A 27048-nucleotide genomic window follows, 5' to 3' on the forward strand; every position below is an offset into this window, starting at 1 on the left:
TATTTACTGTTGCCCGCACTACGTCGTGTATGTACGTGTTTTGGGAGTGCCCAGTAGGCCGTTTATCGAACCCTCCAAACGTATTTTATATCAAGATAGTCTGCTCTGTACGCGTGAATTTTAATCTACACCATGTCAACGCGAAGTGCGATAATTGAAGAAGCTAAGCTTTCTGAGCAGGCCGAGCGTTATGATGACATGGCTCGCCTGATGAAGAAGGTTACAGAAACTTCGGAGGAAGAACTCTCTCAGGAAGAACGCAACCTGCTGTCAGTGGCCTACAAAAATGTGGTCGGGGCCAGGCGTTCTTCATGGAGAGTTATTTCCAGTATCGAGCAGAAGACCGAAGCTGAAGGCAAGACCAAAAATGCCAAAGAATACAGGGAGAGAATTGAAGCCGAGCTTGAAAATTTGTGCCACGAGGTGCAGGTCAGTAACCGATAACAAATTTAGGCAGCCATACAAATGCTGCATATTCGACAGTGTATCGTAGTGACAGGCCGCCATGTCGACGACAACGGTCAGTGGATCTCAGAGACCCCAGTACAAATAGGCTTTATGATATTCAAACTACACAAGGACAAACAATTTTGATCATCAGTAGTTGCTGCTCGATTATTAAGGTACATTTCCGGTGTTGTGCTTCTACAAAGAGATCGCCACTAATGGTGCTGGTGCTATTTTCCCGTTTCTATTTCCCTATCTCTTACATCCAAAATGTAAAATGTCGAGGTCGCGACCTTTGACCCATCCCTGGCTTGCTATATCGATCAAACTACACGGCGTAACCATGTTAAAACTGGCACATTTAGTGGGATTATCAAGATAACACGGCGTCAAAACACACCAGCATGTATTACACTAATGTTTTATCGCTCGACCTTGATCGAGCAACATCGCCAATCCGCAAAATTTCGAGGCTGAGTGCCCCCGAAAAGCGAACTAGTAGAAGGCCAATAAATAATAGATTGGTCGGTTTGCACCGGTCCGGTTCATGACACGACTTGCATTTGAAGGCCACAAAATTGAATTTTACACTCAAGATTTGAATTATACCCCACACAAATCTAACTTCGACTGTAAAAGGGATTGTGTAAATTGCCCCAACCTTCCAACCTGTTCTTATTTCGAAAAAATTATCCTTCCCTATGAAGGTTTCGTTACTGTTGTATAATTAATTAACGATTGTTGAAATCGACAATGCCAAAAGGATGATCTATTCTTTTGCTTCATTTGAATTAATGTTGTTCAAGTTCAAACTGGTACTATCATACAGTTTTCATAAACAATAAGTTTTGAAAAGCATTTGCATCAAAAACCTTTTGCACAAGTTTAAAATTGAATCATAAGGTGAAATGCAAAGTGACCCCATTGAACAACACGTTTGTGTAACCTAGGCCTGCCCTTAGACCTGTTTATATTGATATGGAGGTAGCTATCTCCATGATATTGAGAGCAAAATGCATTGATCACAACATCATCACAGTTTTTGTGGCTACTAGCATTTGTTGTAAAGCAAAACACTTCATAAAAGAAATTCTGCATAACAAATGTTATATTCAAATCAAAATAATTTCATTTCTTACACTAGGGCTGTTGATGTGAAGTTAACATGCACAACACAGGTCAATTTTCTGTTCAATAAAACATGAACAATAAACAAATTCAGGATGATGGGTCCGTTTCCTGTATTGGTATTGTTCTGTATCATGTAATCTACATGCTAGGTTCTGTCAATCAAGGGGAACATTCTCTACATTGTCGATGGGCAGTTGCGCATATATGATTAATCAGAACAGCAGGGGATAATTAATTTAAATTTGTATGGTAAAAGTAAATTGAATTCAGCAAACCGTGTGTTTGTGGTTGATGGATGCACAGTCCCTCAATGGGACAGTGATGTATGCAAGTCATGTAGTTTCGAGTTCCACCCTGGGTGTTTGCTATGAAATTTAAAAGGGTAGGAAGAGTATGATCAAAGAGAATTCGTGCATAATTGGCAGGTCAGAAAGGCACTTCACCCACTCTTATCAACGCCTGGTTTCTACAATGCTCCAAATAGAGTTGACTAATGTAAGTGTAGTTCTTCAGATTAGCATATTCCATTGTTTTCTACATTGATTTTGTTCAACATTAATGTATGAGGAGATGTAATCAAACAGAGTGGTGATTCATTTCAGTAAAGTTTTAATTTGGAAACCCTATATTCATGGACAATGTTGTATAAATAGTTGTTTGCAATAAAAATTAAAAACTCAGGGGCATTTCTTCATCTTGATGTTATGCACGATTGTCCATGATCGTGGTGTGTTTTGGCATGTATATTCATTGTGCTTGGGGATGCTTTCCATGTCTGAATGATGAGTAAGTCCATAGGTTTGGGGAAAAATTTCAGAACAATACCATTATCTTATGAATGGGATGTTAAGCCCAGTGCTTTTGTGTTCTCTGTAATACAGTCATCTGATTCTATGTGATGTAATGTTACATGCACATACTATGAAAATTTCTTTTTGTGCCTAGCTCTGCATTGTATATTGAAGATCAACTTTCATATTGTTTCCTCAAGGCGACACAAGGAGACATAAAGTTTTAGTACTCTGTCGCAGAAAGTTCACATGCACAATGGCATGACAAATTATGTATAGAGGATGGGGTCATATGACATTATTTTGCCTATGTCCACAATGACATCATGAAATATGTGATTTTTCTCAACTGATCAATGCAACAGTTCTGGTTTAAGCCTGGGAAAAGTACTGCACTGTGCTCTAGTGTGAAAGACACCGAAAAGGTGTAAGATCTTACAGTGATATACACATATGCATGTGCTGAAATTTGTGGTTAGCAGATTACTTGTTGTCGTAAGAAATGTTTAGATCTATAGAGGTTCCAATATTACATGTGCCAATTTTGCCACCATTTACGTACTCTTTCAAAGAAGTTGTAGTCTGTGAACAATAAAGTGAACATCCCATTGATGTTCCAACACACAACTGCCAAATTTTTACTTGTGTCAGCAGAGAAATGTTGATAAGCTTCCAACTTGTTTCTTGTGATAATGTCATACATTGTCTTTTCACATCATGGACACTCTCACACAGTCTGTGTTAACAAGAAATATGATACAATTTACAAAAGAAAGTTGGTGCAGTATTGGTATGAGCTCTTTGAGCAGGTAACAATTGCTACCGTGGAAGGTAGAATGTATATTTCTGTGAAAATGTGTCTATACATGTGAAATGTGTCATATTGACAGACTGCCACAATTGTTTGTGTAGGTACTCCGTGTTAGTCTCGCTTCCAGACCGCGTCGCTTCGCAGTGCAAAGTGCGCCGCTGGCGGTAGGAACATGAAGTAATTTTCCACTGGCTGGGCGACAGGGTCTGGAGACTACTGACTTCCGCATTCCAAGATATTTATACCCACCAATCACATGGCTCAATCGACAACCACGACAACAGGCAAACTTTGATGCATATTCAATAGAAGGAGGGGCTTGTAAAAATATCTACCAACAACTATGAGGAACTTCTATGACTGACAACGTCAATAAGCTCGACTACGCAATGATATGACATACTGTACATAAAAGGATTCCTTCGGATTTCCCCAAACGACGCACTGGGCATTCACAGTACGCGGACGTGCGTAAATTCAACTGGCGAAAATGGGGCTGACAGCCGAACTTAGGAAAGCAATCGATTGTGGCAAAGAAAAAATTAGCCATAGAATGCCTGAAAGACGAGCAAAATTGAAGCAATTGCCAGCTTTTCTACGGGGGGGGGGGGGGGGGGGGGGGGGGAATGACGTCTTCGTAAACTTGCCAACTGGGTACGGGAAGTCTGTTGGCTGTTGTCTTCACATGCTCTCCGTATATTTTCACGGGAGTTTCAGCATGGTCACTGTCTACAGAGTACATTTGCCCCGGACATTTGCGACGAGCTCGATGTTGACTATCGCATATTGAAAACACATGCATTTGTCTTGGTTTTTCGGATTGAATATTCAAGTAGGTCAAGGGTCATATTTAAATTTGGTTCTCCGCCCGTCCTGATGCGTCATCACAGTGGAATGCAGTGGTAGTCACCAGACCCTCGTCGCTTCGCGACTCGAAGCTCGTCGCTCCGCGACTCGCCATGTCCTACCGCACAGCGGGCGCACTTTGCAGTGGCGAAGCGACGAGGTCTGGTAAACGAGAAGGTACTCCTGTGTGTGACAGTGTCTACACCAAACTCTCACAGCAAAGGGTTCATCTGACAAACTAACTGCATGTTTATTAACAATTTGCAATATTTATTGAGTTTTTTTTCAAAAGGAAGGCAATAAAGGTTAGGTAAATATTTGGAACCTTTGTAATATTACTGCTGACCCTGATATGATTGCCTTGATATACTATGTGGAACCCTTGTAACATGCACTGTTTACTATCTACATGTGGACCCTGTTCCTGGTGTTCCCCTTTTCCTGCCAGATAGTATCACTTTCCCATCTACCAAGTCGGTAAAAAGCGGTATTGAGCCAAAACCATTTTTGCTTACTATGCTTGGTCTTTTATTTTTTACTCCGTAAAAAGTTATGTTTACAGTGCCTCTGTTTCCAAGGGCCTTCAATGATTCAATGTTTTGTGAAAATGCATCTATTGGACATGTTGTGCCTCATCAGTTGTAACCAACTTGACCTGATGGTGAAATATGAATTTGGCAGGATAAGGGGTACAGCTGCTGGCAACATGTGGGCAGCCATCATCTTACCTGTTCATAGACTACGAACCCAACACCTAGGCTGTTCAGGCTGCCAGTCTCAGTACATGTTGCGAAGGTGATTAAAATGGACTTTTCGGTGATATGTACCCTTACTGTGATTGTCACAGTCAATTATGAAAGGTTTTCTGACAAGCTGTGGGCTGTCTTGCATGCCACATAGAGTCTTTGACATCAAGGCAAGGACCTTGACCCCTTTATGTCACCTGCAAGGAAGGGGCAGTTCCAATACACTTTCAATAAATGACGCATTTCATTTTATAAGGTACAGCAAGCTAGGTGAAAATGATTGGTTATTCTTGTCATTACAATTCTTTCAAAAAAATGGTGTTGCATTGAGGAATGCAAGGGGATACCCCTGCATTCTTTTATGTACAATTTACATGATTATCAGATCACTCCAGTTACCTAGGTCCAGAAGTCTTTATTGATGAACACTTCTCTGAAGAACAAATGAATTCTATTAATTGCCTTGAGAAACCTTCCACTTGTTCCATTGACACCTTTTGACAAAGAAACAGCTGCTAGTTTTGCTATTGTGGAAACAAAGAAAGCAGCCTGCCATTATGCAGTGTTGCAAGTGTTAAACTAGTTTTTTGCAAGTGTTAAACTAGTTTTTTGCGTTTAGCCCATAGCAGTGAATAGTGAAATTAAGACTGTAGAGTTCAGGGAAACATGCAACCATATATTTTCCTCAGTGATACTGACAGTAGTTGGAGCCATGCAATCATATACATCTCCATTGATAACAAAAATATAGTGCAACAACTTACATGTATCAAGAGTGCCTAAGAACCACATGTCATTGTGGTACTTGAAAGGGAAATTCGAGTAAATCAAACTTGTTAAGATTTTCGAGAAGGACAGTGGGTGTTTGAAAGATTCATGCACTGGTTACAGATAAGTGATGTAAACATCCAAGATATGATCGTGTTATGTTATTCAGTCATACACTGACATTGAACATCTTTGTATTTAAAGAGAAGATTATGCTATTTTACAGTTATTAATAGGATATACAGTGTTCGCGATCAATTTTTTTTCAATGCGTTTCACGTACGCAAAGGGTTGGCAAAATTGCGCATTGTCATCATGTGAATGCGTAACAGCCACTTTCGCATTCAACCCAGGGCGAAAAATGAGGCAAATTAAATTTGGTTGACACAGGAAATAATTTTTCACAATAATTGAGACATTTTTAATAAATGTAACATCATGAAATCTTGATCATACAGAGAAACAAGTCTGAATGAAAAATACACGAAACAGTAATTGTCGTCATCGTCATACACTGCAGTGAAAGTGCGTGCTGCTAATTTTGTTCTTGTATTGTAACTACCGGTAACACTGTAACTAACAGTCGTAAAACTTCAAAATCATCAAAGAGAAGTTTCTATTTGCACGTGAAGTGAAAATTCAAACAGGTATCTCTAGAATTTATCGGGTTCTATTGTCTCGCACAGTGAAAATTTTTATTGCTCGGTGAAAAATTTTTATTGCTCGGTCAAAATGAAAATCTGCAACTGGTGGCCCTTCCATAGTGAGACGCATCAGATTATCGGCATGCTCATCGCCCAGTCAATTACATCGTCTGTGAGTACACGATTTTGGCAACTGAATCCCCGTTTGTAGGGCACAGAAGAAACCGGAATCACTAGAGCTATGCAGGATAGCAATCGGAACATGAGAAACACTCTCCATATTCGTTTATCAGAATACGGCAAGATTCGCTGAAATTGGGGCGTCCGTAGGCACACAGAGTCAGTTTCATTTGAGTAAACTCTGCTTGCAAATCACGTCCCTGTATTGGGGCTTCTGTCGGCAGGCCAGCTTCAACGCGATCAGCACCAAAATGGGCGATGAGTGTTGTCAAAGATTCTGTGTCGTAATCACGGATATCCAAATCGCGATCTGGATATTTGCTGGCGTTGAGAACTTTATCGAGGCACGTTAGTAGATCGGTACATTCACTAGGAAAACGTGCGTTCGATCAAATGTGTAATGCATTCACGCCTCGTATTTGCATAACCATCAATATGATTGGCAGCTGCGTACGTTAGGGAATGGCCTTTGTAAACTGATTTGCTCAAAATGTTGCAATTTCAGGTGACACCACGTGGTTATCGAAATAACAAAGCAAAGTTGTGGGGAAATAATTTTAGCTCAACGTGTTACAATTTCAAGCCATGAGAATAACTGTTGCAATTTTGGTGGGTGAGTCAATGGACAAGACATCGTTGAACAACATGTCCTTGACAAAATAGCACCACAACGAACACCAATATTTGCGTACAGTCAAACGCATTGCCTCCTGGAAAATGCGTACGAAAAAATTCTAGTGCGTATAATACGCACTTTTTTGCATAACGCGAACACTGATATAACAGGAGAGTAATGTCTGTGGCAGTCAGTGAGTTTGAAGTATCAGCGTTGTCACTTTTGTTTCCAATACATAATCTTAATCCTGCCAGATAGTACATTTGTCACTTGCTCATGTGCCAAGTCAGTAAAAGCAGTATTGAGTCTAATTTACACTTTTTCATCTACTTTGCAAGGTATGTTGTAGCAGGTTTGGTCACTAAAATTCATATGTACAGTAAGTATTCAAGGGCCTTCAAATGTTCAAGGTTTTGTTCAAATGCAACACATAGGACCTGCTATGCCTCACTGGTTTTAACCAACCCGACCTAATGGTGAATGAACTTGGCGGGATAAGAGTCACCCTGCCAAGTTCATTCACCATCAGGTCAGTTGGTTAAAACCAGTGAGGCATAACATCTTCATATGTTGAATTTGAACAAAGACTTGAATATGTGAAGGTTTCTGAATACCAATTTGTTTGATTTTTACTGAGTCAGACCAAACCTGCTATGACATACTGAGCCAAGTAAGAGTAAATACACACAGATTAGGTACAACACCACTTTTTACGGACTTTGCACAAGAACAAGTGATACTGTGTGGAAGGATAGGGGATGATTATGTTTTCTTCCCATTAATAAAGATCACTGTTAATAAATGCACATACATATATTTCCAAATGGCATGATACATGCAAGACAAACTACTGCGCCAAATTCAGATAAAAGGCTGGTTACCCTGCATGGTAGAATACTTCCATACATCACAAACTGTGTTCTTGTTCAATGGTGCTCCACAGACCACAAGCTGATCCTGAAGCATTGTAGGAAACATTATCCAGTTAAACTGGTGTGCAAGGATGCATTAGACATGGAGTTAACAACACCCACAAATGGTGGTGAACGATAAATCAAATGGTTCAGAGTAGAAAGGGGGATCCAGTACATTGCGAAACAACTTATAAATATGTATACACTCTGAATATTTGGAAAAGATTGAAACACTGATATTTCATACTCACTTAGACCAACATCAAAGATTGCTGCAGAGCATACATGTACTATACTATATTCTTACTGCTACAAACCTCACTAAGGTACATGAGTTATTTCTACAGTCAATAGGATCAGAAGTGGTAGAAAAGTGACTGCCTATGAAAGGGTATGAAAGTTTTCCCCTGTGATTCCAAATATATGTTCAGGAGCTATATTGTATCATCAGGTATGAAGTTAACATCCGGCATTCTATCTACTACTTGTTTATTGGTGTCTGTGCCCATGTGACAAGAGGAAGAAAAGTGGATCATCTACCATCTCTTGTTCACCTGGCAAATTTTACAATGAACATTGAATTGAAGAGACATCAAACAGTTCAGCCCTTCACATGTGTGGCACAGTGTTTCAATAGCCCGTTAAGAAAAATTTGTGTTATTTTTCACACACATTCAATTGATTTTGAAATGATTTCATTTACGAAGGGAGGAAAGCTTCAGATATTGGTTCAATGTTATTAAGACATTTTAGTCCCAGGTGATACATGGCATTCCCTATATGTAAGATACATGCACCTTTATTTCTCAATTGGTTCAGGTTAGAGAATGCATATGGAGCCATGATGAAACTCTGTCCATCTTCAACAGTATGTAAATTGGCGCATATTTCCTTTTGATTGTCACTTTCAACATAGACAGTGGAGGGGGGAAGAGTCTTCCCCCCCTCCACTGTCTATGCTTTCAACAAATAATAAAGTTCACTGTGACTAGAGACATGAAAAATGCTGAGAAAATGTGACAATTTATTGGCTACGCTTTTAGGGGGGAGGGGTTTTGCTACTTATCAAAAAGGTATGAAACTGAAAGATAGTAGACTCTTGTTTCAATACTGTAGTATGATGATCACACAGCAAGATCACACAGTGTATAGTTAGTATAGATCAGCCAGTGTCCTGTGCTGTTTCTTTTGGATTGATTTTATGGAACACTAAAATTGAGACAAGGCCATTACTAAGGTTATACACACTAGACCTACAATCATGCAGGTTGTATAGCCCAGACTTCCGTCCCCAGGATTGCTGATATGTTCATATTGTGTGCAAAATACAGAATAGTAGTGAGTTAGTAGAAAGATCTGATAACATGGTTTTAAGTGGGCTTTGGTGTGATAATCAGATGTTCCTAATTTATCTTATCAAAGTGATTGTGAATCTGATCATGGTTGTATCTTCACTGCCTCCACATGATACTGATGCAAGTTTCATATTTGTGTAGCTCATTGTCTCATATCTCATACTGGTATATCATAGCTCATATCTGCCAGACTTTGGTATATCACTGTTTCTGTAATGTTCCTGCCATGCAATGTCAATTTACTGATATCAGCTGCACTTCAAGAGGATGGTCATTAATAAAATTTGCAAATACCGGTATGTGTACAGTATACTAGTATGTAAGTGATAATAACATGCATGAAGGCGTGAAGTGAACACTGTACAGGACTACTGCTGCATTGAAAAGCAGTTAGGTTTATAGAAAGCTTAGGAATGGTGAGCAATGTTCCAGTGAAGTCTAATAACTTAACAAGATTGAATAGTGGAATAGATGCAAGGCAGCTGTATTGTGTTACACATGTAAGCAAGAACCAGAGTATAGTTATGAAGTATACTGGTACGTTCTGAAATCACATGTAATAATTAAAGGTATACTGTCACCTGTTCCAATTTTGCCACAGTTACCATGGAAAGAGAAAATCTAACCAATCACAGATTTTAAGCGTGTGGCCGCTTTTTAAAAACAGCGCCCTCACATGTGCATTTTGAATACCAAGGAACGCCTCTTTGACCATATACATGTATGTGCATATTTAGATTACAGGTGAGTGACTGTATACCTTTAACCCTTTCCTGCCAAGTCCATATTTCACCACCAGGTCAAGATGGTTAAAATTAATGAAACACAACGTATTCCATATGATGTATTTTAACATAATACTGTACATTTGAAGGCTGTTGAAAACATAATACTCTAAAGTTGATTTTTTTGGGACAAAAGATGCTATAACATACCAAGCCAAGTGGGTGAAAATACGTCTTGTTTGGCTCAATACCGCTTTTTACTGATTTGGCTGATGGGGAAGTGATACAGTTATTACTGTCTGGCAGGAAAAGGGTTAAGGAAGTAGGTTTTTGTATTGTTGTTGTTTGCATATTTCAATATCACACATTTACTGGTAAATCTATTCTTTTGGCTTTATAGGTTGTGCTGTCTGAGGCCAAATATTGTTTTTAAATCAAACTGAAAATTTTATAAGCATTTCACTGCACATTGAACAATAGCACAGAATGATCACCTGGAACGTGATGTATTTATTTAGGCCAAGGTACATGTGAATTAAAATATGTAAGCTGATAAAGAAAATGTATTAGATTTATCTATTTGCCAATACATGAAATATGATTTGGGTGTTATTGTAGTACATTGACTATATGTATAATGTATATATATCTCTTTGGCACTAAAACTGTACACAAGGAAAAGCATAAATGAACACAAGTTCAACTGAACAGTACCCCAGCAGTGTTCAGAAGTTTTTATTAGCTCCCAAGCACATTCATACCAGTTTTAATGTTGGTTTTCAAACATTTGTTCTTCAGTAAGGTACAGCTACTCCATTAAAACATAATATAGTATGTGTGATACCGGTACTCAATGAATATGATCTTGAAGAAAAGAATTTCTCACAAGATTGTAACAGCCTGTTTTCTCTCTCTCAACTACTTAAGATTGTTGAAATCATTGTCAGCTACTTAGGCATGTGATCAATATGTATCATGTAAAAGTATACTGGAGCCAAACAGAGAAGTGGCTCATCAAGTTCCCTAGATGGCCAACGATGCATCGGAATATATATCTGTTTATTATCCTCTTCCTTTGTTCTGTTACATACTAGTGAAGATATATGATGACAAAATAAAGCATGTAGAACACTTTGGCAGGAAACACTGCTATGATCAGTTACCAGCGAGAGAGTGGTCAAAATATTTTGTGAGCAGATAGCTACCAAAGACTCTAAAATTCAAAATGGCCACCATCTTTGTGTTAACTTTCAGGGGAAATATTAAATTTTCAATTATCATATTAAATTTTCAATTATCACGACACCAAGAGCTTCAAAATGAGCTCACACAAGTAGTAGACCAAGTATTGTAATACTTCGAGGTGAGAATCTAAATATCTGTTCTCTAAGCATATTCTTCTTTAAAAGACATCCCCAGTTCCGTAATAAATGTCTCTAGTTTCTCTAGTGTATGTGTCTCTAGTTTCATCCTGATTTCGTTACAATATAATTGGAATAATTACAACCAGAGGAAGACATCTTATTCTTAAATGCATCCTCTTGTCAATATGACAGGAGTTTAATTATTAACCTTGGCAACACTTCCTCAAGTCCCCACTTCACAAAGTGATTTGATAGAGGTCACCACAGAAGAAATGACATTTAATAGAATCTTTAAGAGTGTTAGGTGTAGTTAAGGGTGAGAGTTAGAATTTATTGAAAGTATGCCCCATCCTATGCAAAACTTGATTACATCTCAGACTTCACAGCTTTTGGAAGGACATGCCTAATTATTTGATGTCAGTGGATATGTCATCATTTATGGTTGTTCTCAACCAGCACATACAATTTGGCTTCTACATTTATTTTTAGCTGTGAATAGATTATCTGTTGAATTCATTTTCACGGCTTTTGGAATGAAAGTTGCATTATGGAAAGGCAGCAGATTGACGATTACTCATGAAATTGTTTATATTACCATATTGCAATATTTCAAAGTGTTGCCTAAAGTGGGTTGAGATGTTGCTTGTAGGCTTTTATGCAAAATTTTACGAGAATTACATTGATGTAAAAGAGAATAAAATGTCATACAAGCAAAAAAAATATTATGTATGTGCCGACGCGCAGAATGTGTTATCATTTATCTCAAGACTCATGAGGTAACCGAGGGATTAATTAATTTCTTTCATCAGCTGTTAATAGACATCGCCCACCAAAATGACTTGACTATTCAATCTGTTATAATACAGTGTATGCGTACATTGACGGATAGATTAATATCTTTCCATGTGTATACAAGAAAGTACTGTGCTTATGTACATTTCCAACCGTTACTTTGATAATAAAATGATAAATGGACAGCCTGAATATTATTTAAAAACTGTCTGTACAGGGACCAGTGTATTACACTATAAATTGATGCAAATTTGGGACTCAAAGTATTATCCACCTAATGAACAAACACGGCCACTTTGATAACATCAGGAGGCTCATTGTTTTAAAATCACTTTAACCCTTTGAGCGCTGTAATTTTTCCTGTCAAAAATTTTGATGCAACATTTTACCGATTTTATGAATTTTTATGTAATTTTTTTCATAATTTTGGACCAAATGGACATTACATTTCATTGGCTACAGATTTTTATCAAAATTTTAGCAAAAAATTAGGAAAATATTGACTATAGTGTACATTTGATAAAGGTGACAAAATTTGATTTTGGCGCTCAAAGGGTTAAAAGATTGCTTTTGTAGTGATGATATAGTAAAAGCTGACAATAATTATCCTTTGTTTCATCCTTTTTTTTGTCCCACTTCACTTTAAATTTGTATTTGAAAAAAAAAATTATGTGAAAACCAGATGAATGTTTCTTCAGCATTGCTAGGAAGGCTGGCTTCATAATTGATCAGACCCAGGTCATTCAGTCAGGTCAACAATGCAGGTCTGCCCATCTTGTGTTACACAATCTCCCAGTGAGGGGCCACAGTGGTATGTTTCCATAGCAGAATATTGTTTGAAGGTACAATGAAAACTATATCCTGAAAGTGACCATGCTGTTCAGCAGTTGTCGTCAGTTCAATATGTAGGTTCACCATAGGTTCATTCAGTCCATGTGGTTGCGTTAGTCTTTTTGACAGACACAATAAGTGACATCGGAAATTGTCTTGTTTCCATGTCCAGTGATTTGGCTGTATATGATAACAGTATTTCCCTGTCAAGTCCAATATCATTGACAGCAGCTTGAATGTAATCGGGACTTTAGCTGCAATAATTGTAAGGGAGAGGTTCATGTTACTAGTACTTGGACTTATATTTAACATGTAAATCATCTTCTGTGTTTAGAGCTGGAGAAGTTGGTTGATGATGGGGTGTAAGATTCTCAGGGGCATTGAAAGGTTTTCAGCCAAGCCAGTACGAGCCAACATGACAAAAAGAAATCGAATGAAGCCCTTGTGATCTTTACGTTAACCACACACTGTGAAAGAAAGGACTGACATTGTGGCAGTTATACTTATGATATTGAAATTACCATGACACTTTCAAGATAATTAACCCTTTTAGGGCAAAAGTCAGTTTTTGTTGCATTTGTAAAATATATCGTAGTCAATTTTTTTTCAGATTTTTCCCAAACTTTTGATAAGAAACTGTAGCAGATAAAATGTGATGTCTATTGGTCCAAAATTATTAACATTACATAAAAATTCAACGAATTGGCAAAATGTTGCATTACAATTTTGGTGGGAAAAAGCACAGCACTCAGGCTTTAAGAGAGAGACTAAACAAATATTACCGATATTGGAATGAGTGTTCATGTGGTCAGATCCTGCCAGAACTAGCCAGGCTTAAGACTGTAATATCACTTTGTATATGTGTTAAAGACAGTAATGAGATGCCATATTGCTGCATCAGAAACCAAGTGTGTGTTCCCAGTTCTTGTTGATACTTTGTAAATACTGTACGTAAGTTCTTTGTAAATACTATACACATAATCATGTGATCTAAGCTTAGCTTAGCATGGCATACATGTAATGTCCAAGCTAATCATAAATATGTGATCCGATATATGATATTTAGACACTGTAAATTGGAACAGCAAGACGGTATGTATTCAGTTACAAGTCACTACAACCATAATATATGTAGCTATACTCTGAGCTGTTTTCAGAAAGCAACTCTGAATTTAAAGTTGTAAAGCATGTGAATGCCGTACTAAAGGGGGACACATGGTTCACTCAAAGATCATTTTGATTTCACAAAAGGGGCAAAGTATGGAAAGAGGGCTCTCAGCTGGCGTTTAGAAATGAAGATTAAGTTTTGAGTAAGGAAGGGCTCTAATGTAAAACCCTGTCACCCACCACATGTGAACACATTTGTGTGTTGCCCAATGCTCTACTGGAGAATGGTCCTAAAAATCCTACACATTGGCCCAACTCCATGTACCTGTGTGAACAGAACATGGATGTGAACAACCTTGTTTTAGAGTTCTGCTCCAGTTGATTTGGTCGTAGTAGCCTTTACACTGACAAGGTACAGGCACTTAAAGGTATACCGGTACTGTCACCTGTTCCAATTTTGCCACAGTTACCATGGAAAGAGAAAATCTAACCAATCACAGATTGTAAGCGGGTGGCCGCTTTTTAAAAACAGTGCCCTCTCATGGGCATTTTGAATACCAAGGAAGGCCCCTTTGACCATATATGGGCATATTTAGATTACAGGTGACTGTATACCTTTAAGTAAACGCGCATGAATGTGAAAAAAAAGATGATAAAGTTCTCTGATGGTGTCAAATTGCGCTATAGCGGTGCATTCAAATCAACTGTACTTTTTAGAGTTACTGAATTGTCTGTCATTATGGCACCTGTCTATGTTGAAGGTGTCTTGATTACATATTGCACATCAGAAATGGCATTGACAAGAGGAGAAATACATTTGTTGGCCATCTGCACTTGCAGGGCAGGTGTGTTGCTTCACTATATACACATTGTAACAGCGTTGACATGTGAATGTGATGATGCATTGAATCCCCCAGTAAGGTGTATTTGTGGATGTATCAGACCTCAGTTCTAATAACATTCTAATTTGCTAACAAATAAACCAGGTGTCAGGGACTTCGATTTCTTCAGTCATTTGGTATACCAGATGTAGTCTAATGGAATTTACCATTCCAACTGTGTCTTTAATGGATTTTAACACAACATTATTCTGTTTAGTGTGTTTCCAGTGACGTAGAAGTGATGATAGTGTTAAAATTACCCCATGAATACCACAATGTTGTAAAACTTGTGCTAAACATACTTGAACACACTATAGACAGGAGAGAGGGGGGTCTTCCCCCTCTACTGTCTATGAACACACATATTGTTTTGCCAAGAGTTTCCAGCACTCAAGACACATGTACATGTGTAGTCCTTCATTATGGTGCTGGTACATGTACTTTCAAGCATTCAAGTCAGGCAGGGGGTTTATGTCTTCCCTTTGCAGTATATATGTTAATTGATATCAGAGTACTATTCTTTGCAAAACCACCATATGCAAGCCAAAAAAATCAAATTTCTAAAGTGTAAATTTGATCATTTTTGGGCAAACAGAATCCAATAATCATTTGTATCTCCATTTCCTTGTATACATTTTTAGCTCCATGGTACATGTAGTCTACAAATGCCAAAACTTGTTAGATTAGTTATGCTGTTTAAGTAATGGCAGTCACTCTCATAAGAGTGAAACCAGAAGTACCAGGAGTGAATTTATTAAACATAGGGCCAAAGTCCCTGAAGCTACTATAGACATGGATACAAAATTAAGTATTTCCTGACTGTATGAAATTATCTCACTAAGGTCATCCTAGGGACATGTAAACAAAATATTAAAGCTGTCTGACCAGCGGTTTTGAAAAAACAAGCGACTCAACAGTTGACAGAGTTCTGCTGTGTTATGTAGAGAATAACCTTTTGTGACACATGTATTGATGAAGAAGGTGGATATCTTTGATAGCTCATTTCAGGATGGCCTGACCAAAAATGGAAAAAAATTCCGTAAAAATACAGATTTGCATATTTCATCAGACTATATTAGTCTATAATAGCAAATAAACGAGAGTTAATTACATTCTAATTAAAGGAAACAAGACTTGCTTAAATCAAGATTTACGTCATAAAAAAACAGCATATCTGTCAGGTTATAAGGAATCTTGAGCTGGTTATCTTTTAATATCAGTATAACCAAGCACATTTTAACTTTCAAATTAACATTGTAAGTAAGTTCTGTTTAATAAGTTGAGAAAGCACACTGAAGAGACAAATGTTTGAAACTTAAGAAGTTCAAGGTCATCAAAAGCATTATAAGGAATCATGTTACACTTTCATTGCACTGTTTACACAGATTGCATAATTGCTATAAATAGCACATGAGGAATCTTACAGCCCAGCTTTACCATAAAAACCCTATCACTTTGACCACTCTTTTAATTGACCACTCTATTTTTTTCCTCAAAAAGTAATCTTATTTTATCCTTACCAAGTCAACCATAAATGGAAATTAGAACTTTCTCTATCTCTATTTATTTTACCACCCTATCATGACAAACTATTATGAGCAATTTCTTTTAGATAACATAAATGGTGGTTCAGAATATATCAAAGTTGGGATTCAGGAAAGTTGCCTTTACATGTTTTAATCCTCAATTCACTATGAACTGTCAAAAAAAGTTGAACTTTCTGATAATTCCACACTAAAATTATTTTGGCTTTGATGATTTCCTAATTAATTCAATTATTTAAAATCATAATAATTATTTTTTTCTGGGTGAATTGATAGGGTTTATACAGTACAAGAATTACATACAATGTAAGTCAAACTTTGACCAAAAATGACAAAAAAATTCCTTAAAAATACACATTTGCATATTTCATCACAATTTGAACAAATCTAAGTTGGGTTATCCCTAGGGACCTGTATACCAAATAACAAAGCTGTCTGACCAGCGGTTATGAAGAAGAAGATTTTTTACCAAAAACACCTTTTTTGGCATTAATTTGCATATTTTCAACAATATCAAAAAATTAAAAAAAATAGTTTCTCAAAATCATATTTTTCATCTACACAACAAATATAAAATCAGTAAGTACTGTGGTTCTCAAGATATTTGAGTGGACGGACGCCTCACAAACGGACATACATACATACATACATACATACATACAGACTGACGACGGACGCCGGACGGATACCCATCCCAATAGCTTCTATAGACTATAGTCTATAGTAGCTAAAAACTATTATGTGCGTACATGTAGATGTCATTGTTAGAAAGTCATGGACTACCTACACCAGTAAGTATTCGCTGTGGGGGTTCTTGTTTATTGTCAAATTTTTTTGGCAGTTATGAAGATCAAAATATGGATGAAAAGAGGTGATATAAAGTACAGAAGTCCAGTGAACAGTCATAGAGGATTAATTTTCATTGAATGGTAACATGTACCCTTTTTTCCACCGTTTCTTACAGGAGCTGCTTGATAATTTCCTGATACCCAAGGCAAAGGACATTGAAAGCAAAGTATTTTATCTCAAAATGAAGGGAGATTATCATCGGTATTTGGCTGAAGTTGCCTCAGCACAGAACAAGGAAGGTATGTAGGCAACAGTGCTATAAAGTCACTGTCAAGAAATCTTGAAATCTTTGAAACTACAAGGAGAAAACATATTGTGTATTTTAGATATAGTAAACAAACATTAAAGGGACAAACTCGGCCATTTTTCATGAATTTTGTTTGATGCAAGATACTACTTATATTGTTTGATATGTTGAAAGATAATGACTAGATAACCATGCATATATTAGACCCTTGTTATTGACACGATACATGAAACCATCGTGAAAATGAATTAATGGTCATGACCATTAATTCGTTTTCGCGTTGGTTTCATTTAATTTGTCTAAAACTTGGGTTGAATGTATGCATGTTCACCCATTTATTCTGTATCTTTCAACATGTCAAACAATATAAGTAGTAACTTGCATCAAACAAAATTCATGAAAAATGTGCCGACTTTGTCCCTTTAAGAAATACTGAAATAGGTAGCCATATGTGCATTTGTTAAACAACATACACATTTACATGAATAAGTGAAACCTGTTCAGCCCAATTCCCTGTAAAGAGGTCCACACTCATTATTGATAACCCTTTATCCTTCCAGACAGTATCACTTCCCCATGCACTGAGTCAGTATTGTACTTAGTGTGGTATGTTACAGCAGGTTTTGTCAGTAAAATTATGTTGACAGTATATAGGTATTCACAGGCCTTCAAATATTCACGTTTTTGTGAAAATGCAACATACAGGACCTGTTCTGCCAAACTGTTTGAACCAACTTGACATGATGGTGATATATGAACTTGGCAGGATAAGGGATAACAGTGGGTTTTTGCCAAACTATGAAATGGTGAAATGGTTGAGACATTAATCAAGCTGCCACTGAAATGTCAAAATGGTCTGCAAGGGCTTTTGGGTAATGTAACGTAAGGTCATTTCAAAAAAATAGTAGAATATATAGACCCCTCATTTATTGAATTGAGAAAGGAATATTTGCATTCATAAATAATATTTCATAAGGGTCTTTTGATACATGGAAATATGTAGCAGCAGGGTGAATGTTTTAACAGAAGATCCTCCAATGCACATATTAGTAATGATAAATATTGATTGTACAGTTTATGAAGTAAAAGTTGACTGTATTGCATTGATGGTGTAACTAGGCAACAGGAACATTCATGAAAATTGCTGTGTATATGATAAACTAGGTGTATTGATTGTACCGGGACAATATGTCCTAGCTAGAGTAGTGTGCAATTAAGGTCGATAGATGACTCACTATTGCCTTTGATGTGGCAGTTGACCAACAGCTGCGCATCGGAAAAAGGACCAAATGATTATGCAGAATTAGTATGGCCAGATTTCTGGCATGCATGGTTTTAGAAAACTACTGAATTTTCAATTTAAATTTTACCATTTCTTAAAAGTTCAACGTTTTGGCTGTACCATATACCTTATGACTTGATACGTAAGGGAAGCAGTCCAGCACATTTGAGTATAGATTATCTTTAAGGTAGTGTGCGCCTCAAAAGAGAGAGACTTAAACTTTTGCTCAAAATTTCCTGAATGAAACTTTCAACTCTTCTCTTACCAAATCAACAATAAAAAATTGGGATCACCGTGCAAAGTTTGGAACCAGTGAAACAAATTGCCCAACATTTTGCAATGTCTAAAATTCAAAATGGCCGCCATTCCTGTGTTAACTCTATACAGAAAAATTAAATTTTCAAATTGTAAAATTGTAAAAGTTTGAGTGTCTAAATTTGTGTCCCCGAGGCGTGTTCTTCCTTAATACATGTCTTGTCTTCCAACCGGTATAACCATAAATTTTATTGAATTATTATACCTACACATTGGAACACCTCTCAAATGGCATTCTTTAGAGTTTTCAAAGATGACACTTTACTTCCCCATAGTAAATAATATTTAACTAAGCAGTGTACATTCAAAATGGCCACTAGGTATCCCCATTTTTAACCCTGTGGGAAAATTTAATTTTTAGAATGGTACACCCAAACAAAATCATGAATACGGTGATTTATAGTGTTTCAAAATGAGTCTGGACAAACAGCATAGTAGCAAAGTATTATAAAATATTCTCAAGTATTAATAATTTGTCACATAAATGCATTTTACCTGAAGCTGTGGAAGAATGTTTAGTCTCTCAATAGACTTCTATGTATGTGTATTTACCGTAAAGTTACACATTGTAAAGATAAAGCAGCAATAATTAATAACTTTGTTTGCAATGGTCATGCACTGATGAAACTGAATTCTGTGAAATGGGAAATTGTATTGCTCTGATGCAGATACGCATACTGTAAGAATGTTTCCAATTACATGTTTGGCTCCCTGTAGCTGAAGTAAACGCCTTTTCTTCAACATAAGGAGCATTCATTCAAGAAAATTTGTTGCTTGGATATTCAGTCCATACCTTCAGACAAGAGACTCTAAAAGAGAAAAAAATTTACAATACCCACTTTTACATGGACGTTTACATATAACAATTAAAATGTAGAGAACATTTCTGTTCTACTATATTTGCCCAGATACAAGAACAAAGTAGGGCTGGAATTTGGTTTGGAATTTGTAATATAGTCCCACTGATCCACCCTGATTGAACTTTCTAAAGTGACATAAACTGAAACTAAAACGAGTGCATCACAAGCATAGCTTTTCATCCACAACTTGAAACTGTGTTAACCATAAGCCAGGAACTAGCATACTGATAATTTGTTCAGTGTACACATATTGACTGGCCATGAGGGCAGCAGCATAAGTCTGTACCCTGAGAGAATGTGAGTCACCCCAAAAAACAGACTGTTGCCCAAGTCCGGAGGAAGCAGTCTGTTTTTGGGGTGACTCACAGGCCCGAGGGGTTAAAGATATATGCTGTTGCCCTCATGGCCAGTCAATATGTGTTTTATAACACACCTCATCCACAGTCATGCATAAGAACGTACCATCCACAAAAGTTGTCACATGTAATATGTTGAAGTGGTTCGGCAAGAAAAAGTTTTTCCCAACAGTAGATTAGAACACAGACTGCAGATGAGGTGTCTTATAAATCCAAATGAAACCCTATCCTGTCCATGCTGAATCTCATGCAACCTTTGTTGCTTGCCAAAGATGTGACACAGTCTTTACGAAGGTGTTGTTCATGTGAAGTTCAACGAGTCTTGGTTTCACTCTCAGTTGAAGTTCAACTAGGTAGTTTTAAATAACTGCTGGGAAATCAAGGATTACAATTGAATTTTGGAGTGTACTAGGGTTTTTGCTTTGTTCATTATATGCAGTGCCATATCTCAGTCTGCTCTCTTTGCTTGTATTTTGACCGCTGCCAACTGCAGTAGTGAAATCCGTGACAAGTCTCCTGCACAGAAGTCTCTAACTTGTCAGGAAATCATCATGCAAGCTGTTGTTTACGCAATATTTGCATGCTCAGTGTGAACATATCTGGGATGGCCACCAAATCAACCCCACTTCACAAAATTGCTGAAATTGAAGGCTTCACAGATTTTTAACTGGTTAATCTTTAAAATAATTCAAAAGTCTTGATACGTGAAACACAGAGTTACTGGCACCAGTTGAAAATAAGTGTCGGGCACACTTTCCTAATTTGTTATATATCCTGCAGAGTTGGGCTGATGTCACATGTTTGGATTGGCTACTTGAGTATTGTATTGATTGATGGGTGTATTAAAAAAATCTTCAGGTATCCCAAATGATGGCAAATTTAGATATTCATCAAGGAAGGTTACTGTGACATTGAAATGTATCATAGATGATAAGTAATGTGATTTCTTAGCATGGTCAGAATTCATGTTAAGAAATGTCATGGAAACATGTATTTACCTTACCTCATATCTCATGCAGCAATCTCATATGTCACTTTATCTTCAACTGGGTTGTCTCCATGATTTCATTGAAAATACCATCGTACCCTCTACTGCGCAGACTCAAGATGCAGCTTGCAGTTTTCTTTCAAACAGAACAAGGCATAACTTTCTCTATCCGCTCTACCATACTGGTATGGGTGCATCTATGGTTGACACATGTGTTACTAGAGATTCAAATTTGTCAAACACGGTGTACATTGTATACCTTGGGAAACAAAAATAATTCAGTGGCTATTGTGACTGACAAATGTCTCTCTCATTTATTCATTTCCTCTCTTCGGTTGGTTTCAGGAATTATTTCAAATGCAGAACAAGCATACCAGAAAGCAGTGGACATAAGCACTGAATTACCATCAACACATCCCATCAAGCTGGGCCTGGCGCTAAATTACTCTGTGTTTTTTTATGAAATTGTCAACGCTCGCCCCAAAGCATGTGAGCTTGCGAAAAAGGTAGGATGTTTTTCTATTACACAGCTTTAGATAGTACGTACACAGTACCTAAAAAACTGAAGACTAGGAAACTATAAAAGATTCTCTTTCAAAATCACGTATAAAATTGAGGGGTAAGTTTTCAACAATTTTCTGTGCTAGAGGAAATATTTTACGTAGGATTTACTGATATTTGAAATTTAAAGTGACCACCAACCCTGTGTTGACTCTGTGAGGGAAAAATCAAATTTTAAAATTTTTACATAAATACGAGCTTCAAAATGAGCCCCTACTTCAAATGGTAGACCAGAAGGGTATTGCAAAATGTACTGCAAAAAAATCTGTGAGAATATGTCTTTGAGGAGCATTCTACCATAGTATGCGGTGAATTAGTGAGTGTGTAGTAGTCCATTGTATGTAAGTGTGTAGTAGTCCACTGTACTTAAGTGTGTAGTAGTTCATGGTATGTAAGTGTGTAGTAGTCCATGGTCTGTAAGTGTGTAGTACTAGTAGTCCACTGTATGTAAGTGTGTAGTAGTCCATTGTATGTAAGTGTGTAGTAGTCCACTGTACTTAAGTGTGTAGTAGTTCATGGTATGTAAGTGTGTAGTAGTCCATGGTATGTAAGTGTGTAGTACTAGTAGTCCACTGTATGTAAGTGTGTAGTAGTCCACTGTACATAAGTGTGTAGTAGTCCACTGTATGTAAGTGTCAAGTGATGACAAGCATTAAACATCTTGTGAATCATATTGCAAAGCATTGAAAAATCTTGGAAATTTGTCTTTTTTTGTCAGGCATTTGATGATGCGATTGCTGAGTTGGATACGCTCAAGGAAGACTCCTATAAGGACAGCACTCTTATCATGCAGTTACTCAGGGATAACTTGACCGTAAGTTTGACACTTACCTTTAACCCTTTGAGCGGCAAGTCTATTTTTGTCCCCTTTATAAAATAAACCCCTGTCAATTTTTCTCAAATTTTTGTTAAAATTTTGAAAAAAACTGTAGCCAATGAAATGTGATGACCATTTGGTCCAAAATTATCAAAAAAATTACAGAGAAATTCACAAATTGGTATAATGTTGCACTAAAATTTTGGCGGGGAAAAAATTACAGTGCTCAAAAGGTTAATACATCTAACTTTACAGGGCACAGGGCTTGTCTTACAAGGGTCTACATATTCTTTGCAACTAGAGTGGAATGTTTTATCACAACATATTTTATACTTGCTATTCTCATATCAGTAGTTCATATTTGTGACCTAGGAATTTTGGGTGGATTGCAGGAAAGAGGGTTGGTCTCAATACTAGATTCTAAGAATCCAATGTCACAAGACCATTTCTGATTTTTGGCAGACCCGCTTCAAAGATTTGCTGTTTGCATTGATCGATTGTATGAAGTTCACAAGAAGCAAGCAAAGGCACGCATCACCACACTGTGCCACACCACATCATGCTCTCTCTTTCTTCATCCTCCCAGATTATTCAGATTACAAAAAATACCACTGTGGAACTTTCTATATTGCAACATAAAAAGAAAAGAGATGTTGATAGGTTTTAATAAATTGTATGAGATCTGCACATTTGTGCAAAGTCAAATATACGACATACAAAATGAACAAAATATTTGAAAGATTTATGAAAACATGACAGTGTCACTTTAACACCCAACATGGTGTATATTTACCATCAGTTACAGCCTGATCATTTCAGCAATGACCCTTTTCTGAAGTCATGATAGACAAAAAATGTGTCGTGATAAGATTTGTTTTTTATCCGCAGTGACGCCGTTTTTTATTTTCAATTTTTGTATAGCTTCATTGGTTCCCTTCTCATCCAGAGTTTCTCACAAAACGACATGACAGTATGACTGACAGTATTTTTTAAATTAAATTTTCTGTTCAAGCAAGCTAGGAAAAAAGTCTCACAGGTAGTCTAAACCAAACTGCATGAGGATGAAAAATAAAACCTATTTTCGTGGCCTTACCTGTATCAGTGTTGTTATCAGGGCGCCAATCAGCACTTGGGTTTACAACTGAGATTTGATCTTATCATGTATAAAATATACCTTCTCAAAATCCAACTTCATTGTGAGAGCTTATTCATAACATGCATATATTAATTGCCAGTAAACTTCTGTTGGATACCAAGGTACTATAAAAATTATTTATGCTATCTTACCGTAATCAAACAATCTCAAATTGTATCAGAATATCTAAGCATTACTGAACAGGCTTAAAAGATGCTGAACAAAATGGTTGCATCCTTCCAATATTTTACACACTTTTACAGACTTGGGAGTAGTAGCATGGTGGCAAGTAGAACTTACATTCCTTGCCACATGAGGGCAGTACAGATCTCTTCAAACGTCATAAGGCTGTTCATGAAAAATTCTGTATTTTGTGTTAAATGTATATTTTACATTGTTTACATATGTATAAGGATGTATATGCATCGTATGTAAAAGTATGGTGTTTACAAAGTTCATTTGCTGTGGTTGTATATATATATATAGATAGATAGATAGATATATATATAGATATATAGATATATATGTATTTTATATGTGCATGGTTTTTTTCAACAATATCATATCATATCATGACATTGTCATACATTCTGCAGAACACCATTAGAAGGTCACTGAATCTGAACACAGATCACCAAACTTTTCATGTCTGCTGGATGACGTAAATGATAAGTTAAACTGCCAGCCACACAGTATTCATTTTATGCATATTTTGTTCATATTTCAGTTGTGGTCATCTGAAACAGGAGATGAAGAAGAGGAGGATTAAATGACAGTAGTTGTTATGTAGTCTTTTCAAGGACCTATTAATAGTTTCATGAATTAGTAAGGTTATGAGAAATAATTATGATAATCTTTATTTTTTTGCTGTGCTGTCTACCAATTGTTCATTTTTTCAATTTTTAACCACGACAAAGTCCAAATATCTTTACAAATTTTGACACCTGCAGGTGAGAAACCTGAGCTTTAGGGAAGTGCATAGTAGATCTTGGCCATTTTGACAAGGCTGTCATCCCTTCATCTCTGCATTTTGGTTCATTTCTTCCGTGGAAAACTAAAGTATCGGGCCAAAATGGAGCTTGGAAAGGGATAAGCAGCAGTCTACCCCCAAATTACAAAAGGTCTGCCACCACTTCAGCACTTGCAGAATTAGTAACCACCTTTCCTAACCTCAGCTGAGAGTGTAAATGCATGCGTAAATCTCTTCATTTGCCGCTGTATCATTTTCCTTACTTGTGGTGATTCTGCTTCTGCTGTTCGCGTTAAAGAATTCAATCATGCTATGATTTTTAACCGACTATTGCCTCTGTTTTTGCCTCAAATGTTTTGTATAACCCTGTAGCACTTTCAATACCCAGTTTGTTCAAAAGTAATGACACTTCCCTTTATTCTCTGATGAAATAAATTTTAACCTCTATTATGTGTTCGGTAGGCCTCCTTCCAAAAATCGATTTTTTTTTAGTCAAGTATAGTGGTATTCGGATTTGAAATATGAAACACTTGTGATTTCATGAAATAAAGTATACGAGGATGTCTATACTGAAAATTTGAACTTCCTGTTGGTGTGGTAATTATGTTTGATTTGAGCAATTGTGTTTGCATCACCGGAAGAGACTAACGTATATTATAATATCAGGAAAAGAAAGAGGAAAAAAGGTACAAAAATTAGACCTCTATAGTTGTTAGGTTTACATTGCAGTTGATATGTGAAGTTGTTATTCATCTTTTGTTTTTGACAAGTTTTGTATGTATAAATCCTGTACGAGAAGGTGAGTCTGTCTTCCCCCATGCCCCCCCTCTCAATAATGAAATGCACCGTGGCTTCACATAATAAGATGGAAAATATCATTTTGAAAGTGATCATGGTGGTGGTAGAGTGCCTGTCCTCGATATTGTGAAAATTCTCATTTTAACGAAAACCTGTAGCAATGAGAGAAATCAAGTAGAATGTGAAGTCATGGCTGTGTTTTTACAAGTAAAAAAGAACGTAAACGACAGTCAAGACACTTTCAGTTTGGATGTTTTGATACTGAAAATTATTTTTAGCAAGAATATTATCCTCACGTGTGTAATTACACCAACAAAATGTTTACCGCCAGATCCCAAATTCATACAAAGCTCAAATGATTTCATGATGTAAGGCAATTCTTCACCATCACTAGTTCTGTATGGGTGACACAGGGTCTGTATCTTTGAAATAATAGCTGGCATATTTTGACCCTTTGTATCCCAACTTTCATGTGTAGTGGTCCAACTTCAAGAAAACACTGGCATTGTACCAGACTTTGGCAGTTGAAGGGTCAAGGGTAGCCAGCCGTGGCTCTATAGACATTCTTGAGTAAAAATCGTCATCATGATCTGTATGGACTTAACAGACTTGTCCAGTTTATGAAGTTTCAAAAAAATGTTTTGGAAAATAGATCGGTGATTTTTAAATGTCACAATCTTGTGCCCATTTTCTTTTAGTTTGGGAAGTTGCCTCGACTTTCATATATCGTGCTGTTTATGTTTATTTTTCATGATAGTCTTATGCTTTGTTGTTAAATTCATTGATCCATCAGGCTAGTTAGTTACCCTTTATCTTCCATGTGCAGAAGTTAATTGAAGTTGCCTGTAGTATATTTAGATATATCCCTTTTGCTTTTATTTGCAACCTGTCCGAAAAAATTCCTTGGTGAAATAAGATGTGGCAATGTATACTTTTTTCTTTTGCAAGAAACAAAAAAGTCAAAGTTTTTGTATTTATGACCATTTCGACACTGGCTGGTCACATATCATCAACATTCACCAATGACCGTGAACTCGACAGATACACATGAAATGATGGTAATTTACATAAGAATTGATAATTTGCCTATCTATTTTCATGGAAATGTGCTATTTTGTTTTGTGATCAACATGAACACTATGAAATAATCTGGAATATTCATGGGATATTGACAAAATCCACTGTAATATTTGGATGTTTAAAAATCTCTCATCCTTGACCAGGACCAAGAATACATGTGTTCCAACAAAAAGTAGAACATTTCAGTCTTTATACTGATTTTTGCTAGTAATTGCTTTTCTTTATATTGCTAAGAATGTGGGTTTAACAATTAGTCTTTAATCACAATAAAAGTATCCCTTTGGGGTTGCCACACCA

General features: G+C 36.8%; 1 protein-coding gene across 1 annotated transcript; it reads left to right on the plus strand.

Annotated features, from left to right (window-relative positions):
* On the plus strand, positions 1 to 27048 carry LOC139115632 (14-3-3 protein beta/alpha-like). The gene is made up of 5 exons (XM_070677900.1): positions 1 to 429; positions 17458 to 17581; positions 21736 to 21896; positions 22670 to 22765; positions 24631 to 27048. The coding sequence occupies exons 1-5, from the start codon at positions 133 to 135 to the stop codon at positions 24670 to 24672; spliced, it is 720 nt and encodes a 239-aa protein (XP_070534001.1). The 5' UTR covers positions 1 to 132; the 3' UTR covers positions 24673 to 27048.

The sequence above is a fragment of the Ptychodera flava genome, chromosome 17, assembly GCF_041260155.1.
Source record: "Ptychodera flava strain L36383 chromosome 17, AS_Pfla_20210202, whole genome shotgun sequence".
Taxonomy (NCBI): domain Eukaryota; kingdom Metazoa; phylum Hemichordata; class Enteropneusta; family Ptychoderidae; genus Ptychodera; species Ptychodera flava.